We start from the raw sequence: 17358 nt of genomic DNA, 5'->3' as shown, positions 1-17358 counted from the left end.
TTGATATTAGAATGTACAGCACACACACACACACACTCACACACACACACACACAGACTAGGATATCGATCACTCGAGAATTGTGGTCAAAAATCCCGGACTGCTTTTGTGTCGTCTTTAGTCACGAGTCCGGTGCTGTTCTAGACCTTCCCCCCCCCCCCCCCCCCAGCATGGCCGTGATCAGCACGACAGTTAAAAACATAAATATTGGAATATCAGAAATGTCCTCTTGACAACATGCAGATGCTGTTTCCTCTTGTATTGTGATTCACCATGAGACTATTTTTAAGTCGAGGGCGACTCTGAAGATGCTTGTTTTTTAGAATACAGATTTATACTGATGATCACAGTTGTGTTATATGGTGCCTACAACATTTGCTCCACTAGATGGCAGCCTTTCCAGAGCTCTATGATTATTTAGCTGGCTGTGGAATAACATTCTAAACATCCCATAGTTCACGCTTGGACAATTCAAGACCCTTAAAAATGTATCTGAGTGAGAATTGACATTGCTTTTCTTATGTTGGATGTTAATTTTGGCTCTTGTCCGTTCTAAGCTCTCTGTCTCCTCTTGGGATCTATGTTACTGTTTACATCTGTGAGTTCTCGTGGTGATCATGAAGGATGAGGCCAACTTGGCTGAGTCGCTTTGGAAAAAGAAGTTTAATCTCACCAGGAAAATTAAAAATAAAGGACAAAGGTGTAGAAAAACAGCCAGTTTTGCTAGGATCACGTTGCTCTCTCCTGACAACCTGTGGAATCAGCAATAGGAAAGATGAGGTTGGTTGGACAGACGGGACCTTCATGATGAACATCCAGCAGGTCTAGAACTCATATTCAGGCCGTGAGCTCAACCCTCGTGTTTCTTCAGACGGAAGCTTCTCCTGCGGTCGAACACAAATGCACCGAGGAACCGGGCGAGAACCAAGACCATAAACCAAAGCCAAAGCCAGGGAACAGCGGTTCAGTGAATGTGGTTTTGAAGGTATGGAGGTGGACCAGGGTGTCGGTGGTGATTCTGTAGAAGGTCACAGTGCCAGCGGGGTAGTTCACATAGACGGCGACTCTCTGAGGATCACTGGATGAGAAGGGGGGGAGGTCGACCCTTTTGTTATCGTGGAGGACAGAGTAACCTCTGGGAGAACACAGAAGGCTCCAAGACTGCTGATTCGCTCCAAACCGGCATTGGGGACTGCTTCCATGTCTCCGGATCTTTTTGTGTGCCACAGAAATGTAAACCCATCCTGTCCACTCCACCTCCCAGTAACAGCGACCAGTTAGGCTGTTGCTACACAGCAGCTGGGGACAGTCCTCAAACCTCTCTGGATGGGCTGGATATGGTTGGTCCTCGGCCACTGCCCTCATCACCCTGTTGTTGGACACTTGGATTGACCTGTGGACGGTGTTGGTGTCCACGCTGAGCTCACAGTGATCTAAAGGGAGAGAGGAGGAACCAGGAACCAGCTCATGAAACACAACTGAGTCCACTAACTGCTGCTTTTTTCAGAGCGTGACGTGCTGACGCATCAAGTTGATCACTTACACTTCTTCACACCACTCTTAAGTCTCTCTTTCCCACAATGGTCCAGTCTGGATTGGGAGAAGACACAGAGGAAATGAAATCCAAGGCAGGACAGAGGTTCAACAGATGCCACCTCAACCTTGAGCTCTACACTGTTCGTCCCTGACTTTGGGTCTGCCTGAACCGGTTTGCTCTTGATTCGGTTTGTGAACCTCAGAGCTGGATTTGTGACATCTCTCCATATGCCAACGTCATGGAGGAGAACTTTGCCTATTTCTCTCTCAGGATTCCCTCACAGGCAGTGGCTGGAAGCCTGGAAAGACTGTCTAGTAATTTACAAAAAGGCCCTCCACAAGGCTAGAACAGCTTATTTCTCTTCTTTAATTGAGGAAAATAAGAACAACCCCAGGTTTCTCTTCAGCACTGTGGCCAAATTAACCAAGAGTCACAGTGTTTTAGATCCACGTATCCCTTCTTCCCTGAGTGGTGAAGACTTCATGAGCTTCTTCACTGATAAAGTTCTAGCTATCAGAGAGAAAGCTAACCAGGCCATCCCAACAACTGGACCATCACCAGATGTGCCGACTGTGGGAACATACAGGGTCTCCAACGAGCCCTTAAACTCCTTCAGCCCTATATATTTTTCTGAGGCGTCATCGCTAATTCAGAAATCCAAGACCACCACGTGTCTTTTAGATCCCATCCCAACACACCTGTTGAAGGATGTTTTACCATTGATAGGCAGTTCTATCCTGGACCAGATCAATGGTTCTTTAGTGTCAGGTTATGGACCCCGGTCCTACAAGGTGGCAGTGATTAAGCCGTTGCTTAAAAAACCATCACTGGATCCTGATGTCTTGGCAAATTATAGGCCAATATCCAACCTTCCTTTTATCTCTAAAGTTCTAGAGAAGGTGGTGGTGACTCAGTTACTGGAGCACCTGCAGAGGAACAGCCTGTTTGAGATGTTTCAGTCAGGCTTTAGAGCTCATCACAGCACAGAAACAGCACTTCTTAAAGTCACTAATGATCTTCTCATAGCTTCAGATCATGGACTGGTCTCTATGCTGGTTCTGCTGGACCTCAGTGCTGCTTTTGATCCAGTTGATCACAGCATCCTGTTACAGAGACTGGAACATGTGGTTGGGATTAAAGGGACAGCACTAGACTTGTTTAGATCGTATTTATCTGATAGATACCAGTTTGCTCATGTCCATGGTGTTCCCTCCTCATACAGTAGGGTTAGCCATGGAGTTCCTCAAGGTTCTGTACTTGGACCAATCCTCTTCACCTTGTACATGCTTCCCTTAGGGAACATTATTCGGCAGCATGGGATACATTTTCATTGTTATGCTGATGACACTCAGCTTTATTTATCCATGAAACCAGAGGAGACAGAGAAGTTAGTGAAGCTCCAGACCTGTCTTAAAGACATAAAGTCCTGGATGTCTTCAAATTTCCTGCTCCTTAACCCAGGAAAAACTGAGGTCATGGTGTTTGGTCCTGAACCTCTCAGGGACAGATTAGATCACATGATCACTCTAGATGGTATCTCATTAACATCTAGTCTCTCTGTGAGGAATCTTGGAGTAACTTTTGATCAAAATCTCTCCTTCAACTCACACATTAAATTAGTCTCTAGAAGTGTTAATTCATGCTTTTATTCCTTCCAGGCTGGACTATTGTGATTCTTTATTATCAGGGTGTCCAAACAACTCTTTAAGAAGCCTCCAGCTGATCCAGAATGCTGCAGCCAGAGTTCTGACAGGTATTGACCACAGAGATCACATGACTCCTGTAATGGCGTCGCTTCATTGGCTGCCTGTTAAATTTAGAATAATTTTTAAAACCCTTCTTTTGACCTACAAGGTCCTCAGAGGCCTAGCTCCATCCTACCTGGAGGAGCTAGTAACACCTTACCAGCCCAATAGACCGCTCCGCTCTCAGAATGCTGGTCTACTTGTGGTTCCCAGAGTTTCTAGGAGTAGAATGGGGGGCCGAGCATTTAGCTACCAGGCCCCCCTGCTATGGAACCAGCTCCCTGTCCAGGCCCCCCTGCTATGGAACCAGCTCCCTGTCCAGGCCCCCCTGCTATGGAACCAGCTCCCTGTCCAGGCCCCCCTGCTATGGAACGAGCTCCCTGTCCAGGTACGGGAGGCTGACTCCATCGCTACCTTAAGATCAGACTCAAAACCTCCTCTTTGAAAAAGCTTATTGTTACTAATTCAGTAGTTCCAGTTACTATCATAGACAGACAAATTATCATACTTAGGGGGTCGTCTAATCGTTAGGTCACATCTTAGTTATGCTGTTATAGGCCGAGGCTGCCGGGGTCCGGAAACATGATCACCTGACAGGCCTCTGTCACCCCACTGGGTCATGGTTTCCTCTCCCCTCCTCTCCTCTCCTTACCTCCTCCTCATCAAGCAGACTAGTTATGATGATTCCTGTGTAATTTTTCTGCTTCCCCCCCCTGTTTATTTACAGGTATCGCCGCCTTTCGGAGCTGCATAATGACCTCCGGGCCTGCTGAAGTGATTGTATATCGTATTTTTTGTGTGTGTTTCTGTGCTCTGTGCCTCTCCTCTCCTCTCCTCTCCTCTCCTCTCCTCTCCTCTCCTCTCCTCTCCTCTCCTCTCCTCAAGGTTTCTTCCTGTTAGAGGGGAGTTTTTCCTGCCACTGTTGCTTGTCTGGGGTCAGGCCCTGGGATTCTGGAAAGCGCCTTGAAACAATTTTGATTGTATAAGACGCTATATAAATAAAGATTGATTTGATTTGATTTGATTTGATTTGATTTGATTTGATTTGATTTGATTTGATTTGATTTGATTTGATTTGATTTGATTTGATTTGATTTGATTTGATTTGATTTGATTTGATTTGATTTGATTTGATTTGATTTGATTTGATTTGGCTGCAGCCCAGATGGTTGTGCTGGCATCACCTGATCTTTTTGTATCTCTGACGTGACCCTTTTATTCTCCCTTATGTGGGTTCTCGTACCCTGAAGGTCCAGAAAGCATCACATCTCTCTGCTCAGAGGTGGTTCAGATCTCACAATGTGCTGCTTGAACCACCGAACGTCTGGAAGGTCTCCATGCTCATCAATAAATAGTATCAGGTCTTCATTTTAGGGAGGGTGTTTGCATCTACCTGAGAACCTCCAGGCTCAACTCTGGATCCTCCCGAACAGCAGAGAGCTGCTTCGTTCCATCATCTCCAGGATGGTTGAAGCTCAGGTCCAGTTCTTTTAGATGGGTTGGGTTGGACCTCAACGCTGAGGCCAGAGAAGAACATCCTTCTGCTGTGATGAGACAGCCCGATAACCTGCATGCAAGCACATCCACCACACACACACACACACACACATGCACACACACACACACACACATATCCACCAAACACACACACACACACATTCCTCACTAATTAACAGCTCATTTATGCAAAGTTCTGGGTCCTGTGTCGGGGCCTGGACCTGACTGGGGAGCGAAGCACAGGAACCAGAACCAGACTAAGTCATTTTAAAAGCTGTGGGAGTGAACAGTGGTCGGCTGGTCGGCATTTTTGGTAAAGATATTTCCTCTTTTTGGAAGATAACCAAAATTTCAAGCTGCCATTTAGAAAAACTGATGATGCTGATAAGGAGCACTAACCTGAGGATCTCCAGCCGGCAGTTTGGACTCTTCAGACCAACAGAGAGCTTGTTCAGCCCTGAATCCCTCAGGTCATTGTCCCTCAGGTCCAGCTCTAGCAGACTAGAGGAGGAGGCGCTGAGGACGGGGGACAGAGCTTCACAACTCCTCTCCCTCAGATTGCAGTCACTCAACCTGAAAAAAGAAAAGAAGAAGAAAGCAGGAAATCCTTCTGGTTCTCTCCTGCACAATCAGGGACGCAGGCTTATTTCTTTAGTTGACCTTTATGAGGACGGAAGGTGCAATGATACGGAATGAAATCAGTTCTTGGAGTAACTACTGCGACTGCCTAAAACGCTGCCAAATGTGATGCGTGTTGCTGAACACCTGCAGACACCTGCAGACACCTGTAGACACCTGCAGAACACCTGCAGACACTTGCAGACACCTGCAGAACACCTGCAGACACCTGCAGACACCTGCAGAACACCTGCAGACACCTGCAGACACCTGCAAAACACCTGCAGACACCTGCAGACACCTGCAGAACACCTGCAGAACACCTGCAGACACCTGCAGAACACCTGCAGACCACCTGCAGGACACCTGCAGACACCTGCAGACACCTGCAGAACACCTGTAGAACACCTGCAGACACCTGCAGAACACCTGCAGACACCTGCAGAACACCTGCAGAACACCTGCAGAACACCTGCAGAACACCTGTAGAACACCTGCAGAACACCTGCAGAACACCTGCAGACACCTGCAGACACCTGCAGAACACCTGCAGACACCTGCAGACACCTGCAGACACCTGCAGAACACCTGCAGACCACCTGCAGACACCTGCAGACACCTGCAGAACACCTGCAGACACCTGCAGACCCCTGCAGAACACCTGCAGACACCTGCAGAACACCTGCAGACACCTGCAGACCCCTGCAGAACACCTGCAGACACCTGCAGACCCCTGCAGAACACCTGCAGACACCTGCAGACCCCTGCAGAACACCTGCAGACACCTGCAGAACACCTGCAGACACCTGCAGAACACGAGCAGACACCTGCAGAACACCTGTAGACACCTGCAGACACCTGCAGAAACCTGCAGAACACCTGCAGACACCTGCAGAACATCACACACATGCACACACACATCCACCAAACACACACATCCACCAAACACACACACGCACACACACACACACACACATTCCTCACTAATTAACAGCTCATTTATGCAAAGTTCTGGGTCCTGTGTCGGGGCCTGGACCTGACTGGGGAGCGAAGCACAGGAAACAGAACCAGACTTAGTCATTTTAAAAGCTGTGGGAGTGAACAGTGGTCGGCTGGTCGGCATTTTTGGTAAAGATATTTCCTCTTTTTGGAAGATAACCAACATTTCAAGCTGCCATTTAGAAAAACTGATGATGCTGATAAGGAGCACTAACCTGAGGATCTCCAGCCGGCAGTTTGGACTCTTCAGACCAACAGAGAGCTTGTTCAGCCCTGAATCCCTCAGGTCATTGTCCCTCAGGTCCAGCTCTAGCAGACTAGAGGAGGAGGCGCTGAGGACGGGGGACAGAGCTTCACAACTCCTCTCCCTCAGATTGCAGTCACTCAACCTGAAAAAAGAAAAGAAGAAGAAAGCAGGAAATCCTTCTGGTTCTCTCCTGCACAATCAGGGACGCAGGCTTATTTCTTTAGTTGACCTTTATGAGGACGGAAGGTGCAATGATACGGAATGAAATCAGTTCTTGGAGTAACTACTGCGACTGCCTAAAACGCTGCCAAATGTGATGCGTGTTGCTGAACACCTGCAGACACCTGCAGACACCTGTAGACACCTGCAGACACCTGCAGACACCTGCAGACACTTGCAGACACCTGCAGAACACCTGCAGACACCTGCAGACACCTGCAGAACACCTGCAGACACCTGCAGACACCTGCAAAACACCTGCAGACACCTGCAGACACCTGCAGAACACCTGCAGAACACCTGCAGACACCTGCAGAACACCTGCAGACCACCTGCAGGACACCTGCAGACACCTGCAGACACCTGCAGAACACCTGCAGACACCTGCAGACCCCTGCAGAACACCTGCAGACACCTGCAGACACCTGCAGAACACCTGTAGAACACCTGCAGACACCTGCAGAACACCTGCAGACACCTGCAGAACACCTGCAGAACACCTGCAGAACACCTGCAGAACACCTGTAGAACACCTGCAGAACACCTGCAGAACACCTGCAGACACCTGCAGACACCTGCAGAACACCTGCAGACACCTGCAGACACCTGCAGAACACCTGCAGACCACCTGCAGACACCTGCAGACACCCGCAGAACACCTGCAGACACCTGCAGACCCCTGCAGAACACCTGCAGACACCTGCAGAACACCTGCAGACACCTGCAGACCCCTGCAGAACACCTGCAGACACCTGCAGACCCCTGCAGAACACCTGCAGACACCTGCAGACACCTGCAGAACACCTGTAGAACACCTGCAGACACCTGCAGAACACCTGCAGACACCTGCAGAACACCTGCAGAACACCTGCAGAACACCTGCAGAACACCTGTAGAACACCTGCAGAACACCTGCAGAACACCTGCAGACACCTGCAGACACCTGCAGAACACCTGCAGACACCAGCAGACACCTGCAGACCACCTGCAGACACCTGCAGACACCCGCAGAACACCTGCAGACACCTGCAGACCCCTGCAGAACACCTGCAGACACCTGCAGAACACCTGCAGACACCTGCAGACCCCTGCAGAACACCTGCAGACACCTGCAGACCCCTGCAGAACACCTGCAGACACCTGCAGACCCCTGCAGAACACCTGCAGACACCTGCAGAACACCTGCAGACACCTGCAGAACACCTGTAGACACCTGCAGACACCTGCAGAACACCTGCAGAACACGAGCAGACACCTGCAGAACACCTGTAGACACCTGCAGACACCTGCAGAAACCTGCAGAACACCTGCAGACACCTGCAGAACATCACACACATGCACACACACATCCACCAAACACACACATCCACCAAACACACACACGCACTCAACCTGAAAAAAGAATAGAAGAAGAAAGCAGGAAATCCTTCTGGTTCTCTCCTGCACAATCAGGGACGCAGGCTTATTTCTTTAGTTGACCTTTATGAGGACGGAAGGTGCAATGATACGGAATGAAATCAGTTCTTGGAGTAACTACTGCGACTGCCTAAAACGCTGCCAGATGTGATGCGTGTTGCTGAACACCTGCAGACACCTGCAGACACCTGCAGACACCTGCAGAACACCTGCAGAACACCTGCAGAAAACCTACAGACACCTGCAGACACCTGCAGACACCTGCAGAACACCTGTAGACACCTGCAGACACCTGCAGAACACCTGCAGACACCTGCAGAACACCTGCAGAACACCTGCAGACACCTGCAGAACACCTGTAGACACCTGCAGACACCTGCAGACACCTGCAGAACACCTGCAGACACCTGCAGAACACCTGTAGACACCTGTAGACACCTGCAGAACACCTGCAGACACCTGCAGACACCTGCAGAACACCTGCAGACACCTGCAGAACACCTGCAGACCACCTGCAGACACCTGCAGACACCTGCAGACACCTGCAGAACACCTGCAGACACCTGCAGACACCTGCAAAACACCTGCAGACACCTGCAGACACCTGCAGAACACCTGCAGAACACCTGCAGACACCTGCAGAACACCTGCAGACCACCTGCAGGACACCTGCAGACACCTGCAGACACCTGCAGAACACCTGCAGACACCTGCAGACACCTGCAGAACACCTGCAGAACACCTGTAGACACCTGCAGAACACCTGCAGAACACCTGTAGACACCTGCAGACACCTGCAGAACATCACACACATGCACACACACACACACACACATCCACCAAACACACACACACACACACACACACACACACACACAATCCTCACTAATTAACAGCTCATTTATGCAAAGTTCTGGGTCGTGTGTCGGGGCCTGGACCTGACTGGGGAGCGAAGCACAGGAACCAGAACCAGACTAAGTCATTTTAAAAGCTGTGGGAGTGAATAGTGGTCGGCTGGTCGGCATTTTTGGTAAAGATATTTCCTCTTTTTGGAAGATAACCAAAATTTCAAGCTGCCATTTAGAAAAACTGATGATGCTGATAAGGAGCACTAACCTGAGGATCTCCAGCCGGCAGTTTGGACTCCTCAGACCAACAGAGAGCTTGTTCAGCCCTGAATCCCTCAGGTCATTGTCCCTCAGGTCCAGCTCTAGCAGACTAGAGGAGAAGGCGCTGAGGACGGGGGACAGAGCTTCACAACTCCTCTCCGTCAGATTGCAGTGACTCAACCTGAAAAAAGAAAAGAAGAAGAAAGCAGGAAATCCTTCTGGTTCTCTCCTGCACAATCAGGGACGCAGGCTTATTTCTTTAGTTGACCTTTATGAGGACGGAAGGTGCAATGATACGGAATGAAATCAGTTCTTGGAGTAACTACTGCGACTGCCTAAAACGCTGCCAGATGTGATGCGTGTTGCTGAACACCTGCAGACACCTGCAGACACCTGCAGAGACCTGCAGACACCTGCAGAACACCTGCAGAACACCTGCAGACACCTGCAGACACCTGCAGACACCTGCAGACACCTGCAGACACCTGCAGACACCTGCAGAACACCTGCAGACACCTGCAGACACCTGCTGAACACCTGCAGACACCTGCAGAACACCTGTAGACACCTGCAGAACACCTGCAGACACCTGCAGACACCTGCAGAACACCTGCAGACACCTGCAGAACACCTGCAGACACCTGCAAACACCTGCAGAACACCTGCAGACACCTGCAGACACCTGCAGACCACCTGCAGACACCTGCAGAACACCTGCAGACACCTGCAGACACCTGCAGACACCTGCAGAACACCTGCAGAACACCTGCAGACACCTGCAAACACCTGCAGAACACCTGCAGACACCTGCAGACACCTGCAGACCACCTGCAGACACCTGCAGACACCTGCAGACACCTGCAGAACACCTGCAGAACACCTGCAGACACCTGCAAACACCTGCAGAACATCTGGAGAACACCTGCAGACACCTGCAGAACACCTGCAGACACCTGCAGACACCTGCAGAACACCTGCAGACATCTACAGACACCTGCAGAACACCTGCAGAACACCTGCAGACACCTGCAGAACACTTACAGGGCTTTTCTGCAGGCTTTGACCACTGGCAGCAGCCTCAGAAGAACCCACTCTGAAGCAGAGTATTTCTTCAGGTCAAACATCTCCAGGTCTTGTCCTGAGGACAGTAATATGAAGCCAAGAGCTGACCACTGAGCAGAGGAGAGACTTTCTGTTGTCAATCTTCCGGATCTGAGGTTCTGTTGAACCTCCTGGACCAGTGAACTATCGTTCAGCTCGTTCAGACAGTGGAACAGGTTGATGATTCTCTCTGAGGACAGATTCTCTCCAATCTTCTCCTTGATGTAGCCAATGATTTCCTGATTGGGCTCTGAGCTGCCTTCACCGTTAATTAGATCTCGTAGAAGAACCTGATTGGTCGGCAGAGAAAGACCCAAAAGGAACCGCAGGAACAGGTCCAGGTGTCCTTTTTCATTTTGCAAGGCCTCGTCCACCGCACACTGGTAAAAATCAGCCTGTTTGATTTTGGTGTTGAACAGTATAGAGCATAAATAACGTAATAAGATTGTTAATAAGGTTATTATTTCTGACAGTATGTTGGTGCCAAAATTGGTGAATGTCAAATGTACATGAAGAGCAGCGAGAAACTCCTGAACACTCAGATGGACAAAGCAGAACACCTCCTTCTTGATCAGTCCTCGCTCCCTTCTGAACATCTGCGTGAACACTCCTGAGTAGGCATCAGCCTCCCTGACGGTGATGCCACAGTCTCTTAGATCGGACTCGTAGAAGATCACATTGCCTTTCTGCAGTTGTTTAAATGCCAGCTTTGCCAGAATTGGAATCATCTTAAGGCTCTCTGGACTCCATTGTGGAGGTTTCCCATCTCCTCTCTTGTTTTTCGGTGTGGACTGAACATCCAGGAAGGAGATGTACATCGCTGTGAGAGTCTTGGGCAACTCTTCTCTTCTAACCCCAACCCTCTTCAACACATCCTCAAAAACCTTTGCAGTGACCCAGCAGAAGATTGGGATGTGACACATGATATGGAGGCTTCGAGATGCCTTGATGTGAGAGATGATTCTGCACGCCTGCTCCTCGTCCTTGAACTTGTTCCTAAAGTACTCTTCCTTCTGCACGTCAGTAAACCCTCGCACCTCTGTCCTCATGTCCACAAAATCCGGATGGATCTGATTGGCTGCCGCGGGCCTCGTGGTTATCCAGAGTCGAGCGGAGGGGAGAAGACTTCTGTTAATGAGGTTTGTGAGCAGGACCTCCACCGAGCACGGTGCCTTCACATCTATATCCGCCTCCTGGAATTCATTGGTTCTGGTGTCCATTTCTAGTCGGCTCTCATCCAGCCCATCCAAGATAAACAGAAGCTTGAATTTACAACTGTCAAAATTGGTGTCTCCTGATGACTGCAGAGCTGTAAAGATGCTGTTAAGAGCCTCTATTTGAATGGCCCTGAACTCTTGGATGCACTCATGAGTGAGTTCAGCCAAGGATCGGTCTTTCTTCTTCAACTGGTTCAGGTGGCGAAAGGTGAACGGCAATATGAGATGCACGTCTTGATTGGCTTGTTGTTCTGCCCAGTCCAACACAAACTTGCCGATTAGAAAGGTTTTGCCAATTCCTGCATTTCCGTTGGTCAGAACAGTTCTTATGGGTTTATATTTCCCAGCTGGAGGTGTAAACAGGTCACTGGGACTAATGGGTTGTTCTGTGTCTGAAGGGTTCCCAACCATGTCAATCTGAGTGACCTCGTGCTGAGCATTGATGTGTATGTCGCCACCGGTGGTGACGTACAGCTGTGTGTAGACGTCGTCCAGCCGTTGCTCGTCTGCCTTCTCATCGCAGCCTTCCTGCACACACATAAACCTGCTCCTCAGGTTTGACTGAAGGTTTGATTGATAAGAGCCGATGGGGACGTGTTCACATGTGGGACCTTAAAGCAAAATATACATGCACATGTGTTAGTCGATATATCCAGCAGATATGAATATATTATATATTTATTCCAGAGTGCTTTGAGCTGATGTTTTACAGTTTATCTTCTTCTCAGGTCCAGTTGGAGCTCACATTTCAAAAAGACAAGAACAGCATCACTGGAGTAAAACAATCCCAAAACCTTAAGTAAAGAACTCAGAAGAGCATTTAAAGCAGGTACGACTGGAATTCTTTCAGACTGACGCTGCAGCAATGTGCTGTTGATGCTGCTGTTGAGATCTGACGCTCAACGTTTCAGACTGGATCAAGTTTCACTTATTCCAGATCAGGAAAAACAATGAAAGTGGTGGCGGGTCTCAGCAGGTCCGAAGGGTTGATCATGAGTTCTGAACTTGATAGGAGACAAACCTCCATTCCAAGAAAAGGCGGTGCAGCTTCATCTGGAAGGATGGGTTAACCCTAACCCTAAGCATGCCTCCTCAGTCAGACCACTTCCTGTGTGTCTTGGTAACAGTTAACTCTAAATTTATGACATTTTAATGACGTTAGTCGTTATGATGGTCACTCTATCCATGCCTTTATTACACCTCTATCCATGCCTTTATTACAGCTCTATCCATGCCTTTATTACACCTCTATCCATGCCTTTATTACACCTGTATCAATGCCTTTATTACACCTCCATCCATGCCTTTATTACACCTCTATCCATGCCTTTTTTACACCTCTATCCATGCCTTTATTACACCTCTATCCATGCCTTTATTACACCTCCATCCATGCCTTTATTACACCTCTATCCATGCCTTTATTACACCTCTATCCATGCCTTTATTACACCTCTATCCATGCCTTTATTACACCTCCATCCATGCCTTTATTACACCTCTATCCATGCCTTTATTACACCTCTATCCATGCCTTTATTACACCTCTATCCATGCCTTTATTACACCTCCATCCATGCCTTTATTACACCTCTATCCATGCCTTTATTACACCTCCATCCATGCCTTTATTACACCTCTATCCATGCCTTTATTACACCTCCATCCATGCCTTTATTACACCTCCATCCATGCCTTTATTACACCTCTATCCATGCCTTTATTACACCTCTATCCATGCCTTTATTACACCTCTATCCATGCCTTTATTACACCTCTATCCATGCCTTTATTACACCTCTATCCATGCCTTTATTACACCTCTTTCCATGCCTTTATTACACCTCCATCCATGCCTTTATTACACCTTTATCCATGCCTTTATTACACCTATATCCATGCCTTTATTACACCTCCATCCATGCCTTTATTACACCCTCTATCCATGCCTTTATTACACCTCTATCCATGCCTTATTACACCTCTATCCCTGCCTTTATTACACCTTTATCCATGCCTTTATTACACCTATATCCATGCCTTTATTACACCTCCATCCATGCCTTTATTACACCTCTATCCATGCCTTTATTACACCTCTATCCATGCCTTTATTACACCTCTATCCATGCCTTTATTACACCTCCATCCATGCCTTTATTACACCTCTATCCATGCCTTTATTACACCTCTATCCATGCCTTTATTACACCTCTATCCATGCCTTTATTACACCTCCATCCATGCCTTTATTACACCTCCATCCATGCCTTTATTACACCTCTATCCATGCCTTTATTACACCTCTATCCATGCCTTTATTACACCTCTATCCATGCCTTTATTACACCTCTATCCATGCCTTTATTACACCTCTTTCCATGCCTTTATTACACCTCCATCCATGCCTTTATTACACCTTTATCCATGCCTTTATTACACCTATATCCATGCCTTTATTACACCTCCATCCATGCCTTTATTACACCTCTATCCATGCCTTTATTACACCTCTATCCATGCCTTTATTACACCTCTATCCATGCCTTTATTACACCTTTATCCATGCCTTTATTACACCTATATCCATGCCTTTATTACACCTCCATCCATGCCTTTATTACACCTCTATCCTTGCCTTTATTACACCTCTATCCATGCCTTAATTACACCTCTATCCGTGCCTTTATTACAGCATGGCCCGTCTGTCCTCTCTTGCCCGTTCCCATATTCTCCTACATAAATGCACATATTGCCGGTCTTGGTTTTCTCTGGTCTTGCTGATCCTGGATTCGCTCCATCAGGACCCGGAGGATGAAGGTGGGCCACATCTCTGATGAGGACGTCTGAAGATGCACCTGGACCTGCTATATTACTGTTAATGCTGATGTGCTCTGTGCACGTGGCCTCTGCTGCACGTCTGCCCGTCCCAGGGAGACGGATCCCTCAGCTGTGGATCTCCTCCAGGTTTCTCCAGGTTTTTCCAGACCTGGTTTGAGGGCCTAAGGACGGAGGAGGTCACACCTGTGCTGCCTGTAAAGTCCTCTGATGCAGCAATCTTGTGATTTTGGGCCTCAGGGCGGCTGATCGGCTCCCGGAGGCACCAGAATCTCAGCAGAACCACCTGGAGTGCTGCTCCTAAATCATGAAGCCATCTGCCATCGGACGTTAGACAGCCCCCTTTACTCCACATCTTTAAAAGCCATCTCAAAATGCACCTTGATCCTGTGTCAGGTTCAAACTGTTCATTTAAAAATGCTGTAACTACTTATTGTCACTCCTGACCAGAACCCTGACCTGCTTTAGCTGATGTTCTATCACCTCAGGATAGCAGGAGACAACCTGACCATCCATCCCTGTTGAGAATTGTCTTTATCTTGTTATGTGTTTCACCATATGTTTCTGTCTTCTCTTAGAAGTTAGGCAAGGTAGACTCATTAGCAAATGAAATAAAGAACAGAGACATTTGCAGGATTGTTGTTTGTTCTACTGTTATCTTAGGAGTCAGTCAGGCAGGAGCCAGTCAGGCAGGGGGTGTCAAACACTCATTGTAAACAGGATATCAGGGGGGTTGATGATGATCACATTTGCATGAAGTATGGGATCTGGCCACCTGGGAAAACAATGGAAAAGAAGAACTCTACCAACACCAAAGGGACTGGAGGAAGAGGACGAGGACATCTCAGCAGGGGATCTGGAGTGGATTGCATGGACATTGGGAATTTGCATGTGTGTGACTATAAAGGACTGGGCCCAGGGATAGTTAGGTTGTCAGACTTCGTGCCCTGACAATTAACTTTGTTGTTGCTAGGGTTATGAACTGGCCCAGAGCTCTGTAATATTTGTGTCTGGAATTGATTCTATTGTTAAATACATTTTGAAATTGATACTTTACTTCTCGAAGTCTTCATTCAACGAACACGCGGATCGGCAGCTACATACAGGAGGTATTGCGATCCAACATCCCCCATTTTCTTATATGTTCCTTTGTGTATATCATGCTTTGTTTTATCTTGTGACGCTTATGCTTTATCATATGATGCTTACCCTTACGCGTATTGTAATCTTACATGTTCGTGTGCTAGTATAAAAATGAACCTCCCCAGGGCCCACACTGGTAGCTACACTGCAGACGTGCAGTGGCCCTAGCAGCAAGTAAACCGAAGCTTCCTCTGATGGCGACAGCACAGGATGGAAACTCATCACTTCCTCTCCAACACCCTGCTTTCGTTTTTGCCGTTTTTCTTCCGTGTTCTTTTATACTTATTTTATCTAAGCTGCTTTATAATTGTAATGATTGTTTTTAGTGCTTTATGAATATATCATCATGAAACAACTCTGGAATTCTCTGAAACATTTTAGTGTAAAGATGTTTTACCCGACGTGTTTTGAGCTTTCTGTTCTCCGTTCAGCACTTTATTCTCAGCAACACTGATAACGAACTAGAGAAACAGTTTAACCTTTAACCTCTCCTGTATTAAAGGCTTTAGAACAGAAACTGACCTTCTGGATCTGAACTGACAGCTGAAAGATTTTGCAGAATGTCGTTCCGAGGTATCTTCTCTAAAATCTTCTGGGTGACTTCCACGGCTCCTTGATCTTTGTAAGCCTTCACCATCAAATCCACAATGACTGTCCTTTTTTTTTTATCTATTTGGCCCTCGTTAATCGGGTTGAAGCCTCCCATGCCTGCAGGATCTTTCAGGTAAAATTTGAATTTATCGAATTCATCCTCAGTTAAATGCTCCAGAACATTCAGCAGGATCTCTTGGGCCATTGTAGCGTCCGTCTTCTCTTTAGAGCAGGGTGGCTCATTACGTCGATCGGGATCTACCGGTCGGTCGATCGCGGCGTAACATTTAAAAATATCAGCCGATCATTCGTCCCGTCACGTGATTGATGTACAGGGCAGCCAGTGAGATGACAACTGAATTTGACAATCAAGTGACCAATCACGTGCAAACAACGGCGCTGAGTGCAGCAGAACGACGTCAGCCTATCAGCAGTCCCGTGACTTGATTGACATACAGGGCAGCCAATCAGAAGCGCTAAACTATTCAGCCAATTACCTCTGATTTTAAGCCACCGCTAAAGCTGATGGTCATCAAAATGACTGAGGGAGCGGGACCAAGTAAGAAGACAAAAACAGATCACTTTCATATCGGCCAGTGCAAACATCTACTTTCTACATGAAGATGATGAAGTCCAAAAAGCGTTGCACGGTGACTGATGAACATCTGGAGGTGTGGGTGAGGCTGTCAGCAGCTACGGTCCCTGTGCCTCCCTGGCTGGTTCAGTTCAGTGCACGTCAGCAAAGTAAACTTAGGTAATTACAAAAAAAGGTTAATAGTTAATTATTATGTGTGTTTTGCCATATTGGCTCATTCAGTTAAGCAAAGTACATCAACTGTACATACAAATAATCCTCAATACATTTGAAAATAATTAATGTTTTGCATTTTTGTGGTGGGTAGATCACTTTGACTTGGTCATTTTGTAAGTAGCTCGCATGCTGAAAAAGTGTGAGCACCCTGATTTAGAGCCTCCGTCCCCAAACACCATCATTCAGGAGATGGTTTAAAGGTTGAATGAGTCATTAACGATGGTCCAAAGTTGGTTGTCAGTAACGGGACAGGAAAGGAGGGAGGGAGGG

The 17358-nt window shown here is 47.7% G+C and overlaps 1 protein-coding gene across 1 annotated transcript; it reads right to left on the bottom strand.

Moving 5' to 3' along the window:
• Positions 1-312: 312 nt before the first annotated feature.
• On the bottom strand, positions 313-17187 carry LOC101065490 (NACHT, LRR and PYD domains-containing protein 12-like). Its single transcript, XM_029850591.1, has 8 exons — positions 16209-17187; positions 10575-12316; positions 9395-9552; positions 6612-6785; positions 5179-5352; positions 4676-4849; positions 1544-1590; positions 313-1433 (listed from the first exon to the last, which is right to left on the bottom strand). Exons 1-8 carry the CDS (start codon positions 16480-16482, stop codon positions 868-870), a joined length of 3309 nt encoding a protein of 1102 aa, XP_029706451.1. The 5' UTR covers positions 16483-17187; the 3' UTR covers positions 313-867.
• Positions 17188-17358: the final 171 nt, after the last annotated feature.

Source organism: Takifugu rubripes, chromosome 17, assembly GCF_901000725.2.
Source record: "Takifugu rubripes chromosome 17, fTakRub1.2, whole genome shotgun sequence".
Classification (NCBI taxonomy): domain Eukaryota; kingdom Metazoa; phylum Chordata; class Actinopteri; order Tetraodontiformes; family Tetraodontidae; genus Takifugu; species Takifugu rubripes.
The sequence above is the reverse complement of the archived record's forward strand: the minus strand, read 5'-3'. Positions and strand labels throughout refer to the sequence as shown.